The sequence below is a fragment of the Cygnus atratus genome, chromosome 2, assembly GCF_013377495.2.
Source record: "Cygnus atratus isolate AKBS03 ecotype Queensland, Australia chromosome 2, CAtr_DNAZoo_HiC_assembly, whole genome shotgun sequence".
NCBI lineage: Eukaryota > Metazoa > Chordata > Aves > Anseriformes > Anatidae > Cygnus > Cygnus atratus.
In genome coordinates, this window is record NC_066363.1 from 95,978,984 (window position 1) to 96,006,284 (window position 27,301).

A 27,301-nucleotide genomic window follows, 5' to 3' on the forward strand; every position below is an offset into this window, starting at 1 on the left:
ACAGGCTGCAGCGTGGAGATCTGCTCCATGTGGGACCCATGGGCTGCAGGGGGACAGCCTGCTCCACCAGGGGCCTCTCCACAGGCCGCAGGGGAACTGCTGCTGCGTGCCTGGAGCACCTCCTGCCCTCCTGCTGCACTGACCTTGGAGGCTGCAGGGCTGTTCTCACTCCTCTCTCCCAAATACTGTTGCACAGCAATTTTGTGTTTCCCCTTCTTCAATCTGCTCTCCCAGAGGCCCAACCAGCCTCGCTCCCTGGCTCATCTCTGGCCAGCAGTGGGTCCCTTTTGGAGCCAGCTGGAGCTGGCTCTGATCTGACAAGGGGCAGCCGCTGAGCTCTGCTCACAGAGGCCACCCCTGCAGCCCCTCTGCCACCAAAACGTTGCCATGTAAACCCAATACAGTAGGATGAATTTAAGTAAAGAGAAAAATACTACACAGGTAGAAATACCCAAATGCAAAAATATAAAAGAGGAGCAACTCTTCTTTATTGAAATGAAAAATGAGTCAGGTGCAGAAAGCTTTTGAGAAAAGCATCTGCCATTGGACTGAAACCCCAAACTCACCAGTGACATAAATCTACAATTATAGAAGACAATAAAAATGCAAGTGGCTTTTTTAGGACAGTTGAAAAGACTTTTCCATTGTGGTTGGCACTTTCATACTATGCCAAAAGTTGGATTCCATACTTGAAGATGAACCTTACTGAAGAGAATCTGGAAAATAAAGATAGCTGCTAACTAGAAAACATGCTATAACAGGAAGTAAAACAAAGTTGGCTTTAGAAGTAGAAAGGGTAAATATGGAGGTTACAGTAATGGATGAGTTACAGTAAGTCTTTGACATGCAAAAAAATCCTGCAAAGAGGAAGGCAGAAGGAATAGAAAGGAAAAGAAGCAATTTATTTAGTTACAGCATGGGAAATTCTTCAAGTCAACTTCAGGGAAAACATTATGACCATAAAGAAAATCAAACTTTGGAACAGGCTGCCTGGGAAAGCTCAGGCATCTGTCAATGCAAAATGTTAAGGAGATTCATAAACATTTACAGCGAATTATTTAGCTAAGAATTGATTTTTCCTCCAGGCAGGTATATGGATGATCTCTCATGGCTCTGTCCAGCCTCATTTTCTATGATTCCAGCAGGCGCCAAGTTGTTACCAGTTTACAAACTTAGATGTGAATATTCAGCCAGATACTGCCAAGAATCTTATTTGCATACAGCAACATTAAGACAAAAAGGTTTAATAAATTCCTGTGAAGTTTGGAAGACAGATTACATGTTTATGATGAAGTCTGGTATCATTTGGTAAATGATAGGTCTTAGTGATCTTTTTGTTTTTTCTCCATGTTTGTCAGCTATCATTGACATTGGAATGAGTCCAGCAGAGAATAAGGACAAGAGACAATGGTCAAAATTAGTAACAGAGGAAATTTCAATGGAAAATAGTGCCTGTGCCTTAGCATAATTTCCAGGAGGATCTGCTCCATGGTCTTGCCAGGCCCAGAAGTGAGACTGACTGGCCTGTAGCTCCCTGGGTCTTCCTTTTTTCCCTTCTTATAAATGGGGGTTATGTTTCCCCTCTTCCAGTCAGTGGGATCTTCACCAGACTGTCACAGCTTCTCAAATATGATGGACAGTGTCTTAGCAACTACATCTGCCAGTTTTCTCAGGACCCATGAATGTACCTCATCAGGTCCCACGGACTTGCGCACATTTAGGCTCCTTAGATGGTCTCAAACCTGATCATCTCCTACAGTGGGTGGTTCATCATTCTTCAAGTCCCTGCCTTTGCCTTCTGGGGCCTGGGTTACGTGGCTAGAGCTCTTGCCAGTGAAGACTGAGGCAAAAAAGTCATTAAGTACCTGCCTTCTCCATATTCCATGTGAGCAGGTCTCCCATTTCCTTCTGCAGAGGGCCCACAGTTTCCTTAGTCCTCCTTTGATCACTGATGTACCTACAGAGCCTTTCTTGTTGCCCTTGATGTCCCTGGTGAAATTTAATTCTAATAGGTCTGGCAGCACTCAGTAAGACAGTGCCTTCTAGGCACTCTTCAGTTATTTACAATTCTTACACTGACTCTCCAATATATCTAGTCTTCCTAAAGTAAGGAGACTGAAAAACCTGTCCTCTACAAAGTTCTGTAGAGCTCTGTACACAGTTGCTCATATCTTCACCATTATCTGTACTGTATTTTAAAATTAAGAATTAATTTTAAACTTCCTTTACTGTACAAATTAGTTTGAAAAATAAAAATAACATTATGATTTCAAATTCTGTTGCTGGAACTTGAAACAGAAAACCCTATAAATGACTAGGTTCCCAAGTGTCAAAATAATTATATATCTTATGAAAGTGTATTCTCTACATTCCCTTCTAGTGACAGCATGTGGTTGAACAAATATTTATTTTACCTGTTTAGATAACTGCTCTTCACAGAGTTTGTAGAGTGTGTAAAATTTTTGACTAAGGATTTGGTTGTCTCGGAAACCAGCACTTGCCAGCTTGACTCGCATAATAATGCCACGGTCAGGCACCATCATAGCAACTGTGCGAAACTGAATCTTCAGATTTTCTGGAAGTTCCTGTCGTCCTGCATAGCCCGGGTTCTGAAAAATGCAAAATGTAAAATAAAATATTACTTAATGATAGCAGGATAGGAAGGCTTATATTTTCTGATAATTATTTGGCAAACACAGAAGCACATGCTAGATTACAGTGGATAACTAAAGAGCGTCACAATTATACATCGCTACTAAGTTGTCCAAATACTGCAGTTCATGAAGTATGTGGTATCACACGTGGTATTTTGAGATGCCCAAGACACACAGACATAAACAGACAACCACTTACAGTTCTTGTTGGAGCTGTTTTAAAAAAATTAGTTCCTCAGGGTCTTGATAGTGTTCCAGTGCTGAAGGTTATTGCCCCTTGTGAGCATTATCCAGCCCAAAGTCAGTCAAGCAGTACAAGCCACTACTGCATTTAATTTAAATTAATCAATCTGACCTTTCACTGAAGATGTCTAAGTCACTCATATGACTACCACATGGATCGGTTGTGACAACAGTAGTCTCTGGCTATGCAGTGATAGCTTCTTAAACTCTTCCAGCTGTTTTTACACTGAATTTTCACTGGCATTGGTACACTACTATTTAATTTATCCTTTTTTTACAAATCAGATTGACAACATTAACAGCTTTTCAAAGACAGGAAACCTTACAATAAAGAAAAATATTTCAGTTTTGAATTTTACATGTGTAGCCTACAGCTAAAGAGGAGGAGATACAAGATGCTTTTAGAGTACTCTTCCACTTTCCTGCTTCTTTGCCTCCTTCACTGACAGAAACAGTCCACAGACACCAAAGATAAATCTCTGGGAGGTCAGTGAACCAGAGTGAAGGTGACTTCCTTCATCCTGTCATACAGAAGGACTGAGGTCAAAAATTCTTCACAGGTAGTAAAATACCGACCAGAACACCTACAGTAGTCCTTCCAATAGTCAACTACTACTGTTTCATTTTGACAGACTTTGACTAAAAATATGAGATGGTTGGATTTAATCTCAACATGTGAAATACTGAACAAAAAAATAAAATATGTAGTTAATGATGACTGCATATATCAAGTCCTAGGTTCCAGTTAAAAATATGGGCAAGAGAAAATATCATTATCATTTGAACAAATTGTTGTTCAAATTCTATTCACTGTGCTCTAACAGTTCCAGCAATTTGAACAAGGATACTTCTATGGGCAATGAAATGGGAAAGATTGTCCATACTGGTGCTATTTACACACATACATACCATAGTCAGAAATATGCCAAATTCTCTGTCCATGTCAACAACATCACCATCAGTGAAAATGAACTGAGGTTTCTTATTTTTTTTACACTGAAGTACAATGTATATCTGCTGAGCAGCTACTGATAAGACTGGAAGTTCAATGCGGTTAAATTCATCAAAGCAACCCCATGCACCTGACTGGGCTAAACCTAAAAAGACAACAAGGAAAATATTTGGTTAAACACTGTGTGTCAGATCAAACAAGAAGAATTTATGTATATATAAACTATATATATAGCATATCAGATTCTTTATAACATAACAGGAGAAAAAGAGTATAAACACAGAGTAAAATGAGGAGTAAAAACTCAAAATAAATTAGGACGTGCATTAACAACACTAAGAAAAAGAATTATCCCTTGTAAGAAAGATGTATAAAATTCTTCTCAAAGAATCCTACACTTCTGCAGTAACCATAAGGAGGAAATCATTCAGTAATATTGTATATAGTACCTACCATCAAAAACATGTATATAGCATGGAAACTTATCTATGTAGGGAGTGAAATTGTCAAAGATAAGCTCAGGAGACACCTACTTAATGCAAAGCACAGGATCAAATTCAGAAATTGATACATTTGTGGAAGCACCATTGTATCTTTTTATAGCAGTTAATTCATAGGTTAAAAATAGTTGGAGAATAGTATTCTGCTGTTCAAGAGAGAGGAATCTGAATTCACGCAACTATCATTTGTAACAGGCCATGGAGTTCTAGACAGATATTAGTATCCATAAACATCATGAAACTAATGTCTTCTGGAGGGTCAAACACTCCTTCTGTGTCATGTTTGAAGGATTGAAATGGGAGAGTCAACAGTAGCAACTTTCCTGAAAGGTAATGGGAAAGCTGTGTAATCTCCTTCACTTCCACATCCACTCCACAAGAGACAAAAGCTAGCACGTCTATGCAAGAATTGCAGTCTTCTTTCTCAAAGCCCACAGCTGACTACTATTTCTGTTGCCTGGATCCAGCAAGGTCCTGGATGAGCACCTTAACTGGTGCTACAAACAAATATTCAGAGGTGCTTAATTCATCCCACTGGCCTAGTGGAGCTTAGTTTGGCTTAAGCCATTTGAAGACAATTCCAAATATATAGGTACTATAAAATAAATTGAATGTAACATTGCACAAAACTTTCAGCTGTCTTACTGGGCCTACTGCTCAAATTCATTTTTGATTAAAGTGAACCCCAATACAGAATTTTTATCATGGAGCTGCCCTAGTCTTGCTGCTCCCTTGCAAAAAAATTTTATGTTTTTCAAATGCATTTGGTTCCTTTTGTTACATATACTGCATGGCTATTAGGACACAGACTGGGAAAAAAATAAAATAATAGTGGTTTTGCTACTTTATTTAATAAACAGCAATATCTACTCTTAGGGATATAGCAAGGAAAAGCCCTAAAGCTGAACATTCTTTAACAAAGAGACTCTGTTCCATATCATAATATCTCCTACACTTATTACCTGTATATCAAATGTATTTTTTGAAATTGCTTTCTCTAAAGGATGATTTCAGTTCTAGCTAAGCAATTTTTCCTTGGGGAAGGAAGAATATCACTTGTTCTGTAATGCCACCTGCTGCATGGCATTGGGAAACCTGACTCTCCGGCAAGGTCAATATCCCCCAGTTTTGAATTAATTCAGTTCTTGCAAAATTATTTCCCTTTGGCAGTGAAGATGGAAAGACAGACAAAAAGAAAGAAAGAGAACATACATAAGCGTACCACCACACGCACACAAGCAAAGGCACAGCAAGCAAACTGTCAGCTGCGTAACAGCTTAGAGACAATTTAATTTTGTTGTGCACTGTCATATTGTGCATAAGGAAAAGGGAATAGAAAGGGAAAGGGAAAAGCTGTATGTAATCCTCCTTTTTTCTCACTCACAAAAGAAACCCAACTAAAAGCTGAAACTTTTGACCTTGACTGAAAAGTATTCCTACACACAGCTAGTTCAGTCTCTAGCTGAGAAATGTTCCTGCATTTGTTTGTTATTATATAAATGAGCAGCTTTACATAGCTCCTGACCTCTAGGAGACTATTTTCTCTTTTGATATGCAATGATCTGGCCTTGGCCAGATACATAGTATTTACCTCTGGTAAGGACTACAATAATATGTTCAGCACAGAAGTCATCAGCTTCTAGGAAACTTTAGCCCACATCTCAGCGTGACTTAATGGGATACTGTGAAAACTGTTTTCTGCTCCCACTGCTCATCGGAGTACCACAGGAGCCAGCTTCAGCCTCACCCAAGGCAGTGAATGCCTGTATTCACCTAAAAAGATCAAAACTAAACCTTAAGATTAACTAAAAGGCTAACTAATGCTTAAAATGAAGACTGTGATGAAACACTTCATCCCTGTGGCACAGCAGAACTTCTGTTAGAAGAGTGGACTCTTTATGGGACCAGCTCAGGACCAGGGAATAGACTCTTACAATGGCTAAGGACAGTCACTAGCTCTACCATCTGCAACTCCCAAATAGCAGCTGTGCTACCACAGATTCCTGATATGGAAATGATATGGTTGCTCTAGCAGGGAGCACTTTATCCTCTCTTTCTGTAGGAGTGTCTTCTTGACTGTTTAAGAGAGAGAGAGAGACTAAGAGATACCAGCACCTTTTCAAAGCTCCATGGATCTCTTCTGTCATGGATCATGGTTCAGAGGAATAAGGGATGGAGGCTGGCTGAGGCAAACAAAGCAAGAATGGAAATATTTTTTTTTATTTATGTTCACATTCTTATAAATGGTGCTAATGTCTTGAATGTTCAGTTACTGAGAAGAAGGGCATTCTGCAGAATGCACAGATAGACAGACAAACTTCAGAGAGATATTTGAGAGATATGAGAGATATTTGGTAAACTGGGGGGGGGGGGGGGGGGGTTCCTTCTTTCTATGTTCTACTTGTTCCCATTTTCCTCTTTTTAATATATCCATTACAGAAAATTAACAAGTTAATGAGGCCCAAAAGGAATGAGGAACAAAAGGATTAAGAAGAAGAACAGTGATATTATTATTTGATATAAAAATGTCAAGGGAGAGCTAAATACCCTCCCTTATGGCTGGGATAGTGGCATAAATAAAAACAGTAAAAAGGATGAAAAGGAAAAAGGAAACGAGGACAGAGATATGAAACAGCCTCCAAGAATATGAAACAAACACAAACAAACAAACAAAAAAAATGGAAAGCATGGGGAAAAAAAGAGAGAAAGAGAAACAATCAAACCTCAGGAAAAGTTGATAAGCATGCATCTGGAAATGTGAGAAAACAGGGAAGAAAATATCCCTAAATAACTAATGAAGAGACAAAAACTGATGACTGTAAAATGAAAAAACAGATTATTTCTTACCTTTATAGATACGGCCCAATCCTCTGTAGTCCATTTGGTCTGAACAATTGAAAACAACAACATACTTTCCCAAGCATTTTCCCATGTCTTTAGTTGTCTCTGTTTTCCCTGTCCCTGCAGGCCCTGCAGGTGCACCACCCATACTCATGCCCAGGGCCTGTGCCAGAGTGATGTAACACCTGGAGACAGAACAAGCGGCTTTTTACTAGGACAGACAATGATCAGACAAGGGGACTGGTTTTAAACTGAAAGAGGGGAGATTTAGATGAGATGTTAGGACCAAATTCTTCACTTTGAGGGTGGTGAGGCACTGGCACAGGTTGCCCAGAGAAGCTGTGGATGCCCCAGCCCTGGAGGTGTTCAAGGCCAGGCTGGATGGGGCTTTGGGCAACCTGGTCTGGTGGGAGGTGTCCCTGCCCATGGCAGGGGGGTTGGAACTGGGTGGGCTTTAAGGTCCCTTCCAACCCAAGCTGTTCTGTGATTCTGTGATTAATGCTCTTCTTCTATTAATTACTTTGAGGTCCCTTTTGTAACCACAGCATTTGTATTCTATAGAGCTGGGGGAAGGGGGCAGAAATACTTGTTTTTCCTTGTGGTAAGTACTGGGTTGACATCCCCAAAGTTAGGTCACAGCCTCCCCAAATGGCATGGAGACTACTGAAGGGGGAAAGAAGGCTACTGTTCTAACCTACAATGCTCCAAAATCCCAGCAAGCAAGTCCAACAATTTTAACCCTGTTAAACCTCAATAGCTTTATGATATGTCTGGGGAGAGAAAATGGGCACTGAAAAAGAAACAAATGGCAACATCTTGTATAACTTCCTATAAAGTAATACAGTGCTCATTCTAACACTGGCAGTAATAATGCTTTATTACCTTATTACACTGTAATCAGTAACAGGCTCTCAGTTAACACTGAAAAAATACAGTTCGTAACAGTTCTGTTGCTGAAACTGAGTTAAGGACAAAATCCATACATGGCAAAAGTCCTAAGAAAGAAAACAGCACTTGCATTTCTTTTTATTTTAACTGCCATGACATGGTCTGTGTCTGACACAATGCTTAGAAACATTCGATTTCAGTCGCACCACCCTAATGTAGTATATTTCTTATGTGCTTCAGGAATCTTTCTGACCACAAGGTCATTAGCCAAACAGCACTCAGCTCCAAGGTGATTAATGGAAAGCACAAATACTATTATTTGAAAATTGTCAGAGGCTCATACAAGTCCATATGGCAGCATTAAAGTATTAAAAAGGAAAAGCCTATAATGGGAATAAATTCTGTTCTCACACAATACTACTTAGGTACATAGGTTTCCCATGCCAACACTAAAAAATATCCCTGCTTCAAAAACTCTTTCAGTATGTGACAGTAGAGAGCCACCAATCTCTGCAGCTCTGCTTGAATCTTATAGGTTTGGCCAAGAACAGATACCTGTGGGGTTTATTTTGCTATTGTTACAGCTTAAGCTCATGCCAAAGACTCACTTTCTTCAAAAATGCCATCCTCTGCTAGTTTTCAATCTATGTGACGTTGCATCTTGAACTAATCCCTAGTCAATCAGGCTGCATTTTAATTCTGTGAACAAATTTTGAACGACTACATTTTCTTGATACTGTCTCTCTTGGTGGGCAAAAATGTTGTCTCCATAGTCGTGCTGCCATACCCACTAATCAAGTGCATGTTTACTGCTGCAAACATATCTCTATCTAGCATAGGAATAATAAGGTACATTACATAGAATTTGGCAGATGTGTGTTATATATTAAAAGCTAGGTATCCAAGCACAGGGCTTTGGCTCTCTAAATAGCTCACTGGGCAAAATTTTGGTTCAGAAACTGGCAAAAGTCTGAAATTTCACTAGTAAATAAAATCTTGTGATACAGAGAGTGCAAAGATAATTCCAGCATTAATTCAACAGCCTGCAGCCATTCTTCACACAACAAACAACTGAACATGCACAGAATTTTGACACTCCTACTCACACTTAACAAATTTTGGCATCACGAATACAGCTGACCCTTGCCTAGGTGAAGAACTACCCAATACTTCAGGAAAATATGAATATAATGGAGTTTGTATTGTACTGTATAACTCTCCAGCAATAAAAGGTTCTTAAATTTTGTGTTCAAAACTTTTTGTTTGTTTGTTTTTGATTTTTCTGTTTGCAGTCCACGGACCTTGCTTTAAACCATACTTGTACTAGTTATTCAAGGCAATGTCCTGAGTTACTGTCTTTTTCCTCTGGGGTGACTTCAAATGAATTATTTGCCATAACCCCAAATTCAAATGCAACTATTAGCTTACTGAAAGCAGCAACATACTGTTCTGTAGATCCACTTTGCTTAGGGGTTGCAGTGTATGACATTCAGCTATGGTCGCCTTGAGCACAAGTAAGCTTTCAATACCTACCACAGCACACACAGCCCAAACAAACATTCAGAGAAAAGTCAGGGTCCCTCCATGGGGTGCCTGTTTTCTCTAAATCAACATATAAGCACTGGCCTCTGCTGTTCGGCATCAATATTGCAGCACTATACTGCAAACCAAAGAATTCTGACTCTCATGGAAGTTAAAGGAAATAAGTCTTCGCTTCAAGTACTATATACTGCCATCTTTTTATAGTTACCTGTCAGTTAAAGGAGTTATAACAAGTCTATCTGTACACCCTAAATATTCATTGCAGTAGGTGAACTCTACATCAGTGATTTGGATAACACATTTATCCAAGTCTTCGAGAAAATAAAATCGAGACTGTTTTTGCCATTCAAAATCAGATGGAGATTTAACATTCATACGGACCTACAATAGAAGAGAAATATTAATACAGAAAGAGTATAACAAATTCATCTTAAATTCTGTTCTCTCTACACAAGAAAAGTCTGCTATGCATAAATTCAAGAGATCAAAGAATGAGCAGAAAATTAGTCAGGATTCAAGACATCCAGTATTCTTTTCAAACTTCGTTGTATGATTTAGTCTGATCCTTTTCAATCTTTTTGACCACTCTGATTTTCCTCTGAATTGTGTACAGAAAATGTGGATTTTGTTGTAGAAAGACATTGAAGAACAAGGATGGTAAGCTTCATAAAAAGCTAAGCAAAAATATTGGTTACACTGCATGATGCCACTACTCACGGAAATATTAAATGTTAGACAAAGATGGAATGCGTTCTACATGTCTATGTACTTCTTTTGTTGGGATGTATTCTTCTGTATGAAGTTGCCACATGTTTAGAACTGTAGTAGATTAATAGATCTTGGTTCATTATATTTGACACATGATCTCAAAACCATTGTTTTCTTACAAAATACGTGGTTGTTGGCATTGCAGATATACTTCAAGGGGAAGGAGAGATTATGGTTTCCCAACCACTTCCCCATACTTTCTCTTAATCACAAAAAAAAAAAAAAAAAATTTGCAGGGAATAGAATGTTTTAACAGAATGGGATAATATTAGGTGAATCAATTAAGGATCCTTGCCTTGGATTTCTCCCTGATTTTTTATTTTACATATAGACCCTTTAAAATTAGCCCATTTTCTGTGATTCAATTTCATTATAATATGACATTACATTAATTCATAATGAAATGTCCGATTAAGAAACTAATTATGAAAATCAAAAATTATGGGCACAGGATAAAACCACTTGCTTAACTTAGAACCTGGCAGTTTTCTTTCCAACTTTTAGTATTTCTTTATGGTTTTCTTTCTTTACACATGCATTTATCTTCCTAAAGTACACACACAAATTAAACAGTGTTGTATTGAATTACTAACCTTTACATACTGCAAGCTTTTTGAAAGTTATTTTACTCCCATTTTTATAATTGTAGTTTCATATATTGAAAAAGCTTATCTAAAGGAAATTTGATGCAACCCAATTATAAAAATAAAACAAAGCATTTTAATATCTATTCTGGGTATTGTTGCTATCCATTTCAAACATGAAACCTCACTGCTTTAATCTTTAAATAACTATTACCTTAAATCAACGCAGAGGCCAGACTGGAAAACATACAATTGATAGCAACACTAAAGGGACATTTTTTTCTTTTTTACATTTCATTTAAATAATTTATTAAATTTTCAATTTGTGAGAATATCTTAATTCTAAAAATTTAAGCTTTTTGCCCACAACAAATTTTTGTGTATCAACAACCATTTTAAAAACTGAAAAGCAGTAAATCTGAATCCATGAACTTATCTATAATTCACCCTTATCTCTGTATGACATCTATATGAAATGAAACTGAATAGAACAGATATGCTATATCACAGCACTAATATCAGAGTTACTCAAAGAGAATACATTGTAAGATTTGTTTATAAATTATATGCACAAAAGCTTCCATAAAGAAAGTCCCTTAAAGGTTTTCAAAAACTTACCAAATCATCAAAGATATCCTTCTGGTGTACATGAATAGTGATTAAAGTTTCATATTTTGTGCGCTCCATTCTTGTCAGATTGTGTGTTGTCATATCAATCAAATCATTTAAAAGCTCCAAAAACTTCTGATTTGTTGTGTGCATTACCTTTTCCATATAGCAAGAACAGTCATATTAATATAAAAATAATTTGTTTTTCCAGTGTTTAGAAAAAAAATCTGCAAACATCCGGGCCCATGAAATCTATGATTTGTTTTGTATTTATTAGGTTTAGGATCCTAAATTTGGATATGCAGGGTGCCTTCTGTACACACATTCCTAGCCCAACAAAGTACAATGTCATTATATATCTGGGTGAACAGGTCACATGAGATTTTATTCCAAGATTAGTGTTCCCTCTACTATACATTACAACTTCAGATGATTGTATCCCTGTGTTTTTTCAGAACCGTAAGCCTTTGGTTTTGGATATTAAACATCAGCCTGACCAGTATCTACTCTGCAGGGAGGGCACAGGAACCTAGAGATCTATCTCATACTCTAACCAGAGAAGAAGAAAAATATACTGTAACCTTAAATGCCAATGCTGAAATAATAATTTCTTATGTGGTACCAGACTCTGTTACAAAATTCCACAAAATACAAAATGACTATGCAATACTGATTTAGGTAAGCTGTGTCAGCCTCTGTCAGTGATTTTCCTGGTACACAATAAATCATAAAGCGCAGAGGTGTCAGAAAGGGCAGTTCATATTCATTCCTGTTTCAAGTATGTGAGAGAACAATCACACAAGCTTTCTGTGAATATATGCAAACCCTAAAACTCCCCTTGTTTGCTCAGAAAAAAAACTGCTAAAAACAGTCCAAAAGTAACGGAGCAGTATAGAATCTCCCTACCCCTCAAAAATACATGGCGTTTGTCCAAAAAACTTCTAGGCGATGTGAAAGAATCTGAGTCTAGTTAGTATTAAAAACTGGTCTGCACCCTTTTTAAACTTTGTGCGATACAGAAAAGGAGACTCTAAATGGTCTTCTTCACAGTCTAGAGTCTTTGTTTTAATTGACTCTGAAAGCACAACAAAGTACCTTTCTCCTCCATTTTCCTTTATGATAGTATGGTGTTACTATTTCTTAGTCTCATTTCACTGTATATTCTTGATTAATAGTAATTTGTAACTCTTTAGTTCATATCCTCTCCTTCCTATTTCAGAGAGTCAGTGTTATTACATTAGTAACACCTTGCTGTTAACAAGATTATCTTTGAGTGTTTGAGATGAAATCAGCATCTCTTCAAATAGCTTCTATTCTTTCCCTTCCCTAAAAAAAAAAAAAAAGCTCACCAACTGCAGATTCTAATACACTCTGTTACAGTAGAACAAAGCCCATAAAGTACAAATATTTCTCCAAATATGGGGAGCTCTTATTTCTTTCCAAATCTGATTTTGGGAAAGTAATAGGATGAGATTCCCTGTATTCCCAAACTGACAAATTAGCTCTTCTCAAGATTAATGTGCTGTCAAAACAACAGAGAAAATCACAGGATTAGAAACAATTATAAAGCATATGCTGGGGGATTTGTGACCTCTTAACACTTTTAATTATTTTGTTTTCCTGTTAGTTAATTTCTTATTCTGGTTACTTAAATTGTATTTTTTGCTTTTTCCTACAAATTACTTTATTTTTTCACAATATATACTGATCCAAACAATATTTTTAATTAATCCCCAGAGATTCATTAAATACTACCTTTTTGTCTGTTTTGGTACTGTTCAGTGCATTCTCTGCATCTCTGGTCCAGATCATTTGAATTCCCAGAAGTCCTATTTGTGCAGGAAACATTGCCTGAAAATCATACAGTTTAAATCCTGAGTCGCTAATGGCCACTGATGCCTCTCTAATGATAGTGTGGATTGTCTTCCTAATCCCATTCAGCAGCTGACCTAACCAGAATTCCACATTGCCCTGAAATAAACAAGAAAATACTTTTAAAGAATTAGTTTATGAATAATTCACAAGGAGAAACAGCCCTGTGTGACTTCTTTTTTCCAGTCCTTCAAACTCCCATTCCCCACTTTGCTATTCTCTTTGCTTTTTTATGTTATTCTCTAATCTAAAAGATTCCTGTCCTCCTGCTCCACTGCATTTCTGTGTGCCCTTATAGTGATGGATTTAGCACTTCATATCAGCACTGATGGAAAAAACCGCTAAAGTAATTGTTACAGAATGACACAAGAGTCCTGTCCTTTCCAGCCTTGATTATGCTGTTCACATTGGAAGTTTTTCATTCAGCTAGTCAAATTGTAACATGATGCAACACTGTTGGTCACTACAACATAAATCTACTTTAAATCAAGTCATGAAAAAGTGTAGTTTATACTGCTGTTACCTGAGCTATAACTGGTTCGATAATATTGACCTGTTCTCCTTCTTGAGATTCAAATAACAAAATCTGGTCGTAGTTTTTTTCATTAAATCCAACTCGGTTAACATTGTCAAACAAACTTAATAAATGTGCCTACAATAGAATCAGAAAAAAAAAGAAAAAAAAAGTTGCATAAACTGATATGATTTGGCATTCTTACTCTACCTTTAAATTATGTATTAGACCCTTCTGTAGGTTTTCCACAAGTGAAAAAAATTAATTCAACTAAATAACAAAATCCTCCATGGTACTCACTTACTAATATTGACTGTATGAACATTATTGCTTTATTACTTATACCTGAATAGTATGGGAATCAGATGCTTGACCAAGGATTTCCAGAAGAGCAGGGTCAGATACAAAAAAAAATCTTGGAAATATTAACCGTTTTTTTTCTAAATACCCAGTCAGGGATTTCTGACAGATTTCCAATTGTTCCAGCAAATGTGGCAATAGCTGTGACAAAGTCTCATCTCCAACACAGCACTGTACAATGTTTGACGTTTCATGGGCTCTCTGCATAATTTTCTGCCATGATTTGTCAATGTTCTGAAATCTTCTGGCTTCCTGGAGTACGTGAAAAATACATTAGTTCTTCCTCGTGTTTGTCAATTTCTAAAAATCAAATAATTCCATCAGGCAAGGTAACAGTTTAATATTTCCTCTGCAGCTCTAGTCTTTTTTTCTTTTTTTTTTTTTTGCTAATATATGAATATTTATAGGTATGCTTACAATAATCAGTTTTTATATGATGAGAGTTCAAATTGCAAGAGAAGGAGTCCACCAGGATAGCTCTGGAAATGTCTTTTTCTTTATGCTGAGCACCAAAAAATTGTCCATATAAAAGGATTCCAATGCACCTTGCAACAGAAAACTCAAACAGCAACCTTCTCACAAATGAGTCTTCCTAATAGCAGCACACAACATAGTGTAATGCAGTAAGGGCTGCTCCACACAGGTTATGAGGAGTGACTTAGTAGTAATACTTTACAAACAAGAACTGTATAAACAGCCTGGGACTGCTGCACTAATGAGGTGTTGTAGGTGATGGGAGACAAATTCTCAACTACTGAGAGCTGGAAAGTAAATATTTTTCTACTCCAGATATAGTGACTTTAAAAGTCTTCTCCTACAACAGATGAAATGTTAACAAGGTCATAAATAATCAGAGACCTAAAAGCATGGAGCACCCAAAACAGGTCTTCCCCACAGTTTTTCCTCTCCTTCAAGCCAAACAAGCCCAGCTTGTTGAATCTTTTCTTGTGTATCATGGATAGCTCCTCATTCTTATCTCTCTCAAATTTGTCTGTGTGTTTCTTTAGCCAAAAATGAGTAAAATATTCTTGCTATCAGTTATTTCTGTTCATGCATTTCACTTTTCTGCCTGTATGTTTGTCCTGGTTTCAGGTAGGACAGAGTTAATTTTCCTCCTAGTAGCTGGCAGGGTGCTATGTTTTGGATTAGGATGAGAAGAGCGCTGATAACATGCCGATGTTTTAATTGTTGTAGAGCAATGCTTACACCAAGCCAAGGACTTTTCAGCTTCTCGCTCTGTCCTGCTAGCGAGCAGGCTGGGGGTGCAGCAGGAGCTGGGAGGGGACAGACCCAGGACAGCTGACCCAAACTGGCCAAAGGGGTATTCCATACCATCTGACGTCATGCTGAACAATATATAGGGGTGGCTAGCCGGGGGGGGGGGGCCGGCTGCTCGGGGATAGGCTGGGCATCGGTCAACGGGTGGTGAGCAATTGCATTGTGCATCACTTTGTACACATTATTACTATTATTATTATTATTATTATTATTATTATTGTTATTGTTATTATTTTCCCTGTCTTAATAAACTGTCCTTATCTCAACTCACAGGCTTCACTTTCCCGTTTCTCTCCCCCATCCCGGAGAGGGAGGGGGGAGGGTGAGCGAACGGCTGTGTGGTGTTTGGCTGCCAGCCGGGCTAAACCACAACAATGTTACAGAGCAACAATCAAAAACTAATTTCCTGATAGTACTATGAGAGTGTCAAAAGCCTATCAAGATATATAGCAACTACTTTTATTCCTCTATCCACAAAGCTTGCTGTTGACACTAAAAATAAGCTAGATTTTTTTGATATGTTTTGCTCCTAATAAAACCATACCAACTGTTATTAATCTCCTTGTTAACTTTCAGATGCTTACAGACCACTTGTTTTTTTGTTGCAGTATTCATGCAGGAATTGCAATTAAGCCCGCCAAATCTATGATTAATTCTCCACCAAGCTTCTCCTCTTCCTACTTCTCCTCCTTCTTTAAAGGCAGTAATCACATTTGTTTTTTTCCAGAATAGTGGTTCATGTATCATCCTTGTTAGAAGTAGTTTCAGCAATAAGCTAATACATCACTTGTTCTGTGGTATTTGTTCATCTGCAGAAACTGCTTATTGATTCTCTGATAAACATTAAAATATAAACACATCTCATGAACTAAAACAAAAAAAATCGTATTATCTTACTTAACAGTTAAGAAAGCTTTACTTAGGTTACAAAAATTAATGTTACTTTTGGAAATTGTAATCCTTTAATTATAAAAAGTGTGGCCTGAAATAAATTTGTATTTAATAATTTCCAAATCATCTTGGTTTTGTTAAGATATAGAACTGATTGATCCTTCATGGAGGGTGCTGAACTGTGGTGTGTTGAAATGATATGAAAGCCTCTCATTAGGAGAGGCAACAGAGAAGATGACTTGTTCTAGTATTTCTCTCTTGCAGGAAGTCAGAGCATTTCTTAAATCTTTCGCAGCTGCCTTCATGGAAGGCCAAAACTGCCTTTTGAAGAGACTGCAATAGTTCACACAGATTAAAATACATATAGCTGCCCAAGTCTCACAGCATCTCTTTGTGGGACTTAGTTATACTGAGTCCTAGGAAGTACAGAACATACAGAAAGTTGCATTATTATTTAACTTATAGCCTACTAATATGCACATAGGGAGACAGGAACATTTACATATATGGAAGACATGATAAACCGGTTTTGTACCATTAAGTAGTACTGAACCCTCTGCTATCATACGATTCACTAATAATGCAAGCTGACAAGGACAGTTGAGCCTGAATTATAAACAATCTTGTTCCTTTAGGTTTCACTAAGTTCAATGCAGTTCAACCAGACAGACCTCAGTTTGGCAAAACTTCTTCTGAAATGCCTGTGCATAACCCACAAACCTTTATTATTATATGCCTTTTTAAGTAAATTCTGTGATGTGGCTAATCTCTTGTTATAACATACTGCCATTGACATATTATCATAATTCAGCATACCTGAGGTAGTTGTTTTGCAATGTCTCCAGCAATAAACACAGCTTCAAGGTAAATCCAGAGGTTTTGTACAGCAATCCAGTTTTCAATTATTTCTGCAGTGTTGGCCAACTTCTGGACCCACTGTTGTATAGCGGACTTAAAAGGTGCATTATACCTGTATAAACAACAATTAAAGGGATCAAACAAACAAACCCCTTAGATGATAATTGCTTACTTTTGGTTTTGAATAGATTTACACAATACATGCATATATTAACTTTTGTACCTGTTGCTCATGAGTGACCCCAATATCATCAGGCTGTCTTCCACCAAGGCTATTTTCTCTAATATATCTGATCCTTTCAGAAGGAGTTCTCCTCGTGCTTTGAATTGGCCAAAACTGAAAGTATGAGTACTCCATTCACTGATGACATGCTTCAATTTTGCTTCAATATCCTTTTCTTTAACAGCGCTGATGCATATATCCTATGTAAAATTAAACTAGTAATTGGTATTCCTCTGAGACTAGCATAATGCACACTCTTAAAGGCAATTAAAATTCATTAGCTAGATCCAGATTTCAGTGTGAGCTCTAGCTAATGGAAATATACATCAAAACATCTCAAAATTATTATGTTATACCACTAGATTTTATTACAGAATTATTTGTAAATGAAATAGTTTATGGGCAGTCAGTCACCTTACACTTTTGAAAATTCACCAACTCAGTAAATCTGCAGGCAGAACTTACCTCTCTGCGCGTATTAAAATTTGAAGTCCAATATATCCACTGAGGGGGTTAGGGAACATTCGCATTACCAGTCAAAACTAGTAAACAGTCTAAGAACAGACTGTGTGGAGGCAACATGACTGTCTGCTACCTCTTGAAGACCATGAGGACAGGAATATCATAAAATTGGCTATTGCATCAGAAAGAAAAAGAGCAGCTACTCAGACTGGACTACCCCAAGTTCAGGTTCAGGAGTATACTAGATGCCATCACAGGCTTAAAATCTTCCTCTGAATGTAAGGCTATCACTCTGAACCTTTTAAAAGGCTTGAATTCTTGCCTGGAAGCTGGATACAGCTGAGATTTGATTTTTCATGTTTCTGTCTTAGAAGTGTACGTCCTTTGTGGAACTAGATAAATCAGCTCACTACCATGGAGAGACCACAGGTTTAGCAAACAGATTCACAACGAAACTGAAGTTTGAAACAGCTGGGTCTTTCCTTCTTTATTTTTAGTTATCCTTTATGCTTGCAAAAGGTAACAATAGCATAAAGCCGTACTTGATAGGTAACTATTGTCCCCAAAATGGAGGGGCAATGTCTCTGTAGTATGTGCATGTTACATAAGCTTACTCATTCCTATGTGCTTGTGTGAAGAGTCAGTTTTAAATATAAAATAACCCTATTCTCCTTTAATACTTTTTAAGGATTTAATTAATAAAATGTCTCACTTCTACAACATTCCAAGGATTTCAAGCATTTAACAGGATCAGATTTATGACGACTTTTTTTTTTTCTCTGATGAAACACTTAAAAAGAAGAAAAAAAATATATAAGTAGGCAAACCCTAAAACAGAAGTATGACAGAATCGCACTACTCTTAAAATAACAAAATTCCTTCTAGGGAGGGATTAGTGTAAAACCAGTTATTCATTTAACCGTTCTCCAGGATAAAAGGAAACAAACTAATCATAACTGCTGATATCAGCTACCAAACCCCATTCTTCAAAAGAATTCTCCAACAAAAGTCAAATTTGTTTAGGTTACAAAGCTGACTAGAAACAGGATTCCAAAAGTACGGAGTTCCAGATCACAAGATAATCATTAAAAACAAAGAGAAGAGAATATATACCTCAATATCTTCTTTATATTTCAGTAAAGAGGCATCCATTATGTTTTTCAAAGAGAAATTTTCAGAGTCAACATCAAAGTGATGTCCAGTTACTTGTGCAATTCTTTCCCAGTGTCGTGACATCATTGCCTAGAAAAGTCCATAGGAATTAGGAAAGGTTTTTAAAATCTAATATTTTTAAGATGAGAATGATCAGATACTTTTTCAATATATCTGTTAAACAAATAAAGGAGCCTGGATTTCCCCTCTACTGAAAGCATTACTAGTTCTCCTAGTCACACCATGAAGTTTTTTGTTTTACTTTTCTGTAACTAATGGTAACTAGATTTTTGCCACAAATAAAGCTGTTTTAATCTGTAAAAATAATCGTGGAAAGCCTCCTGTAGTCATAAAAGTTTTTCAAGTGAATTTTATCTCAAAATTATTATGCCAAACATACTTTGTTTGCCATCATTTCAAGCAATGGACAGCTTTCTGCAAAGTTATCAATTTTCATTTTTAGGTCTTGAAATGCTTGCCGTTCCTTCAGTGCTTTAGGTAACTTACGGATTCTATAAAATAAACATAAAAGAAGAAATCATTGATTTTTCATAACCACAATACAATATTTAATAATAGAATATATTTTCATTTTTCAACCAGTGGACCCATAAAGAAAAATCCAGTTACAAGCTCACAACATAAAATATAGCCGATTATTTCTGACTGGAGGCATGGAACACTGCTAAAGACAGTAAAAACCACACTTGAACAGTTTGGTTTCCATTTCAGTTTACATTAAAAAAGTTAATTTTATGCACAAACCTGTATCTGAACTTAAGCCTTTGCAGTATCATTGCCTTATGAAAAATTTGAAAATACACCCAATTTTGTAAAGGGAAAAAATGGATTAAACAATGTATTTTTTCAAGCAAAATAAAGTACATCCTAAAACAAAATTGATCTGCCTGCAAACAGAAAAATACTTATTTCAATCAAATAAGTCCTATTTTATATCTAGTTTGTATGAAAGATGTTTAAAGAAAAGTCTTCCTTAATGCACAATTTCAATATGAAAAAGAAATGAAAATTAAGAATACCTAGTACTATGAATTGTCACAGCTCCATTTACTTCTAACAAGTTAGGTCAATTTACATCTGCCACCGGTATGGACTAAAGGCTGACAGCATTTCTCTTACAGATCAATGGCAGAAAGGAGAAAGAGCACAAAACCAATCCATAGTGAAAAATCCTTTCAAAGAAATTTTTCATTTTTCACAGCTCAAAATCAGACAGATCTGTCACACAACACAGGAGCATGTGTGAATTCTTCACTGCGTGCTGGTGTGAGGTAGATGGGAGATATCCTTGCCCATGGCAGCACAGTTGGAATATCTTTAAGGTCCCTTCCAACCCAAACCATTCTATGAGTCTATGAACATATGCATACTGCCACAGCACTGCAATGATCTCTGTAGTCTTTCATCTTGAATACAACAACAGACGATATCAAATACGCTAGAGAAAAGCATTGTAGAATAGAAAAATATATTCCTCCATGTGTGTATAAGGCTTTAAGAACCAGTTTCTAGCTACTTCTATGCTGAGGCACAACAACAAACATTCTTACAAACGCTGCCTTAGGCTCGCGATTGGAAATGGATCTCTTCACCTGGTAATGAAAACTGATCGTTTTTAAATACAAATAACATTTTTCTTTATTTTGATCTCAGCAATAACTTCTAACAAGTTTCATGCCTTATGTTCTACATTAAAAAATACTTCATTGTCAAGTTTAAATTTCCTTCTTAGACTTACTGTACATTCTCTTAATAAAATAAGTAGTATTATAAAGGGAAAAAGTAACATTATTATAAAAGGGAAAAAGTAACATTATTATAAAAGGGAAATTTCCCTCTAGCTGTTACTGTAAACTTCTATAATGTTCCTTTTCACATGCCTTTTTTTTAAAAAATAAGTATTCATCCTTTTAATCTCTTTTCAAATGGAATTATTTGCACCAACAGTGATTTTTAAAACTCTTCATGATTCTGTTTTCTATTATACTACTATTTTTTAAAAGGGGTAGCAAAAAAGAGCATTACACTAAATAACTATGTGTATCTTTAGAATTATGTGAAAATACTACCAGCATTTCCAGTATTCATGTCCATTTCTTAACACGACATACCATCTTAGTTATTTCTGTGGGTATTCCCTGTACACTGTTTAAAATTCTCCAGAATTAAAGAGAATAGCTTGATGCAATAATGCTAGCAAGTCTGAAGTCTGCCAAAAGAAGGATAGTACTGGGTTAGACTTATATTATAAAAAATGTTTACTGCCTATTGGTGGTCTCCCTGCTCCAAATCACTTGAGGGATAATAAAAAGAAACGTGAAGTAAATAGAAACTAATAATGTTCAAAGCTGTTATCATGCAGTGGCTTCCCTTTGAGTTCCACTAAATGACAACATAAGAATACTTATCCCACCCTGTGAAACATAATTATACTTAGAAATAATGATGATGTGGATTACAGAATTCTACTGAAATGATATCCAGACTTATCGAACAGGTGATATATTTTAAATACATTCATTTTTACTATGAATCTAAAAAAGAATATTTTTTTTAAAACTAATGACTAAAAACTAATTCACTCACTCAGTTTTTCTAAGAAAGGAAGAAAATCTCTACCACACCCCTTCAGTGTCTACAGAAATGGCCCTTGATAAAATGGTGACATGCTCAAAATACCATATGACTAAAAAGCCTGAACACAAGTAACCTTTCCAACACTTTTCAAAGACGCGGAATGAGAGAGAGAAAAAAAAAATTTTTGATCTCAAACTCTTGAAAGACATGCCGAATACACTGCAGTCTGTCTCAGGTCACATTGGTGAATCCAAAATCAAAAGCTGATAGAACTGTGCGTGAAGCAAAGAGGCTGGCTGTTCCAGAAGAAAGGCTCTGCAGAAGAGAAGGCTCTTTATATTGAGTATGAAATTGTCTTGACGAAACTCACTGAGAAAGTCATCAGTGCCACTGCGCAAAGAAGTGAAGAAAATGTTTATATAAAAGAAGATAGAAAACATTTCATCTGTTTTTCGTTAGAAAAAAACATGATGTGTTTTTCCTCCGGATGATAGGATAAAAATACCACATATTTGTTTTCAAACTTTCGCATGTAATTTGTTTCTGACATAGAGTTTGTAAACCCATTAAGAGCAAAAGAGAGACTGGAATAGATAACTACTCTCAAGGAACGAATGGATGCACAGAATACTTAAGGCCTGAACTTAAGAATACTTAAGGCCTTTTTTTTCTAGCATCTCTGTACATCCTCCGGTGCCAGAAATCAGAATTCAAAGAAAGCTGTCTGAGAGACAGGAAAAAAAAAAAAAAAACCTGTTGGTTCATGAGCCCCTGCCTCTGAAGGAACAGAGAAATTACAGGCTGGACAATGGAAGTCTTACAGACCAAGCCATTGCTGTTCAAAATTGAAGGTGTGTCTTTACCAACACAGAAGAAAAATTCCTTTGATTTTGGCAAAGAATGATTTCACCTAACAGCTATCCTGTACATAATGTGGAAAATACATTCTTCCTCTCAAACCTCAGAAATAACCTCTCGGAATTCAGTGTGAGTACCTACCCTTGCTGAACTAATTTAATTCCATACAAACGCACAGAAGCAGACAGTAACATCAAAATTCTGCCTGACAACACAGACTAACAATTAATTAGCTGTAAACTAAATCACTGAAAAGACTATACATCAGCTATGAAGGTTATTCCTGCTTACAATCACCTTGCCTCAGGTTTACGTACCTTCAGTTAATTTTAGTCGTTAAATAATCTACAACTTACAATGTTACTATACCCCGCAAAGCCTACAGTGACTCACAGGCTGGTCTAAGCAAGATCATGTGTCAACTGCATATTGGACCAGTCTGAAACTAGTGCAACTGTGCTGAGCACTCAGGTGAGCCTGAGTTTGAAATAAATCAAGATATTTTTGCCCCTCAGGGTAATTTTCACAACATAATTAACACAGAAAAGTGAGAAATCAAAACTGCACACACTTCAATAAATAACAACCTACTTGTTTTGAAAATCCAGAAGTTCGTTGTTGATTTTTTCAATATTTAAATCATTCCAAAGCATTTCATTGTATCCATTGATATTATCAATAACTGAATTATAAAGACTGTAAAGTTTCTGAAGCAATGAAAGCTCACGTTTAATTTTGTGCAGTTCAGGATACTCTGTTTCAAATTTTAAAAAGAGAAATTTGTGAATGTTAATTAGGTACAACTGTATCCATGAACATAAAAGTCCATGTATTTCTAAAATTTATATTTAATAAATGCAAAAAATCATCTTTGCAGTCTTCTAGTGTCTAATACAACAAACTTTCATAATTACATTACGTAAGGACACCAGATTTAATGCACATCAATTATTTAGATTGCCATTTTTTAATAAATATTCTTCTACAATGGCAAATGTAATCTTACATGGGAGGTGCTTCACCTATCTCTGTGAAGGAGATAGTGTTGAAAAAGTTGTTGAAATGTCAAGAAATATACTGTGGTTTTATATGAGAACTAAAATACCCCCCATATTAATTTGTGCTATTTACTTCAGAAGCAGAGGCTGTGGGGTGGACGGGAACAGTTGCTTTTGAAATAGAAATATAACATATGTTATACAATAAAATTATTTAAAATAGACCTCCTTAACTGAAATGTTTTCTTTAGTTTTTCTCTTTGGGACTTATTAGTTAAATATATGATGATTATTGCTTATGTCTTCAGAGAAGAAAATACTGAATTTAGTATGTACCTAAAAGTGCTTATCATACTTTCTGCTGTAACTGTAATTCACATGGTGGTCTCCAAATTTGAAACGTGTCTGATTAGGAGCCATAAAGATATTAAAAGCCAGAGAGCTGAGCAGTTGGATCCTTCCTGAGATGCATGGAGCAGTGCTTTTTTTTTCCACTTGATGTTTGATGTATGTGATACTTGATGTATGTGCAGACTGACAGCCACTTTTTCACACAATTCATAGGAAACACAATTACAACTTACTGCAAGGAATTTTTCTGCAATGAATCCAACTCTAAATGCATTTAGCAGGGCCTACCAAAAAAAAATTATCTATATAATAGCCTAGGACCAGGTGTCCATATTCCCTAAGAAAGTACCTGTGATAGGAAAACCAAATAATTCTTCCCCCCCAGAGAGAGATATACACTTCCTCCACAGTTCATCAAATTTAGCTTGAAAAATCTGTAGTCTGTCACTCGCTTCATGGGGAGGAACATTCTCCACACCGGGGCCCCTGAAAATTCAAAAAAAAAAAAAAAAAAAAAAGAAAGAAAGAAAAAATCAGTGCAAGTATCAACCATACAGGTTTCACAAAGATGCACAACAGCATACAGGCCTGACTTACTGAGCAGTATTTAACATTTTCTTTTTTTTTTTTTTCCTAGAAATCTTCATAATAGATATTATAAAGAGAAAATACATGTCCCAACACTACATATTGAGTATCCCCTGACAGCAAGCCCAACAGATTTTCTAATAATACAATTAATCTGTTACCAATACACATGACAAACAGCTAAAAAGATCTACAAATGCTTTGTTTTGTTGTTTTCCATTTCTTTTTGTTTCTTCTTCAAAACACATTCATACTCTTAAAAAGGGAAATACAGTAGGTGTATATTTCAGGGGTGAAAACTGTGGTAGCTGGTACTAGAACCATAATTAAACGATCAGAAAAAAATAAAAGAATTTGCCCTAATGAATCCATCTCATCTGGAGGACTGAGTGTAATACCCAGCACTCATGTCTGGGATGACTTCTTGTCTGCATCATAACAATATTCGGGGATGAGAACTGCAAGGATATCATCTGCTGCTGTGCCATGGTTACTTCTATAAAGAAATACAGGCACATGGGCATCAGAGAGCAGTGAGGGCTGGCTACTTAGCAAGGAAAACTGAACCAAGAGCTTAAAGCAGTTACACGGTTGATCAGTGGGGATCGGTGTTCCAGCACACCTAAGGAACGGGAGCAGGGCAGGCCACAGGGAAGATAGTCAGGTTTAAGTGAGTCCAGATCTTCAAACAAGTCCACAATAATTATGCAGGACCAAGGTCAAGTAGGGAAGGTGTGTCAGTGAGTCAGGGTCAGGAACAGGTCTAATCAAGGCAACCAGGATGAGGCGCAGCCCAGTGGCTACCAAGCAAGCTCAGAGTGGGATCAGGCTGAGAAGCAAGTCTGTGTGTTGGGATCTAGGTTCAACTCAGCAGGGTCCATGTGCAGGCACGGGCATAGGTGTGACACAGCTGGAGCTCTAGGTCAGAAGGGAGGGCCAAGCAGTGAAGCCTCAGCTTAAAAGCAGATTGCACAGAAAGAGGTTTCAGCCCTTGCTGAGGCCTCCTGACAAAGCTGTCTGTGAGTGCTCTGTTCTAGACCACCAAAGGAAGAGTGGAGCCCTCAGATGTACTAGCTTTAAGCTGGCCCTGAGCCCAGGCAGCTGAACCTCCAGGAGAGGGATGCTCTAAGGTCCGTACAATTGGTAGCAGCCACAAGGGGTTTCCATGAAGTTCTCTGGACAACTCAGAGAGCAGAACTGCAGTCAGTACTATGCATGCATCTGCACAGAGCAACTCAGCGCTCTATTGGGTTCCTTTTAGGGGCAAATTTACCATGTGTCTACAGCTTGAGTTTTCAGGTGTGCACACAAATGCACTGCCAGCATGGCTTCAAGCAGTGCATATCCAGGATCAGCAGCTGACATTAACTTCCTTGCCAGAACACACACACTGTGCATTTATTGTCCTATAACCACAACAGATCACAGCAAAAAAAATTCTTGTCTTCCCTTCTTTGTGCTACACCACTTACTAACATGGAGGTGTCCAATGAAGCATGCATACTCCACAATTTAAATTTAAAAGCCAAAGTAAACATACTTGTAAAGAGAACTCAATGAACTTGGAAACATCCAGAATTGGAATCTCCACTCACTTCCAAGGAACCACCTACATGCTTAAATATCTGCTTACATACTTTGTTGAGTTTAGAACCCGCAAAAGACTTTAAATTTGGATGTGGACTGAGGATTTGTTTTATTTTGTTTTGTTTTTCCCCAACCTATTAACACTTCTGGAATTTCACCAGCTCCAGCACTGAAATTGTGGTATTCAATCTGTAACCGTAACAGTAACTGCCCAATTTACATTATTCTGAAATTAGGCTCTTTTTTTTTTTTTTTAATCATCTGTCATATGTATACTGAGGCTGTTTTATGTTTATTTTCTGAAGCTCTTTAGATGCACCATTTTTGAACAATCCCTAATGAAGCATAATTGTACTGCATCACAGTTCACCTACTTTTCATCATAGTCTTTGTAAAATTCTGCAGTATCAATCTGGAATTTCTGAACACTGTTCAGTAAATCTGTTTTCATGCTTGGCTGTACCTTCAGCAGCAAGTCCTCAACCTGCAATGCCTAAATGTAGACAAAGAGGAAAAACAGGAATAAAGAGATGGAAAAAAGCAGAGTTTTAAGTAAGAAAATAGTTTTGCTCTGGTATTCCAACATTAAAAAGACTGACAATAACTTTGCTACAGATGTGTTTTGAGAAACAACACAGCTGTGATACCTGTGTGTTGAGGTTCTTCCAAGCATAAGCCAATCCATCAACTCTTTCTGTGTTTCCATCTTGAAAGAGCAGATTGTATTTATGAAGCACAGAATAAGATTCTTCTATAGGTCCGACTGTCATGTCAATTCTAATCTCATTCTCTCTAATTTCTTTTATTGCTTCCATTGCTCCCCGTACATCATCAAGGTCCTGGATAGGCCTGCTTAATCTCTTGCTAAGATTTTCAATGAATGAATAAATTTCATCCATGTCTGTGGCAGACTTTTTATTCAAAGCTAAACCAAATGTTCTTTGTCTTGAACGGCATTCTTGAATTAAGGATATTTTCAATGACTCTGTTGCAATATCCACTGATTCCAGTACATGGTGATTTGGCAGTTCTCTGATTTGCATTTCTAATTGCTAGGAAAAACACAAGTGATCAATGTTTAATTTCACTACAATTTCTCTGAACAGTTCATTTTTATTAAAGACGTAATA

The 27,301-nt window shown here is 36.9% G+C and overlaps 1 protein-coding gene across 1 annotated transcript in view; it reads right to left on the reverse strand.

Moving 5' to 3' along the window:
• Positions 1-27,301, reverse strand: part of LOC118249962 (dynein axonemal heavy chain 5-like) — a 149,530-nt gene that overhangs the window by 86,613 nt on the left and 35,616 nt on the right. Inside the window, exons 28-43 of the mRNA XM_050708584.1 lie at positions 26,819-27,223; positions 26,546-26,664; positions 24,346-24,482; positions 23,239-23,401; positions 19,592-19,703; positions 19,153-19,281; positions 17,578-17,777; positions 17,313-17,466; positions 14,313-14,579; positions 13,977-14,105; positions 13,337-13,552; positions 11,591-11,737; positions 9,829-10,001; positions 7,197-7,375; positions 3,807-3,994; positions 2,415-2,609 (exon numbers count right to left, since the gene is read on the reverse strand). Of these exons, the coding sequence (XP_050564541.1) occupies positions 2,415-2,609; positions 3,807-3,994; positions 7,197-7,375; positions 9,829-10,001; positions 11,591-11,737; positions 13,337-13,552; positions 13,977-14,105; positions 14,313-14,579; positions 17,313-17,466; positions 17,578-17,777; positions 19,153-19,281; positions 19,592-19,703; positions 23,239-23,401; positions 24,346-24,482; positions 26,546-26,664; positions 26,819-27,223 (2,913 nt within the window). The remainder of the gene's footprint in view (positions 1-2,414; positions 2,610-3,806; positions 3,995-7,196; positions 7,376-9,828; positions 10,002-11,590; positions 11,738-13,336; positions 13,553-13,976; positions 14,106-14,312; positions 14,580-17,312; positions 17,467-17,577; positions 17,778-19,152; positions 19,282-19,591; positions 19,704-23,238; positions 23,402-24,345; positions 24,483-26,545; positions 26,665-26,818; positions 27,224-27,301) is intronic.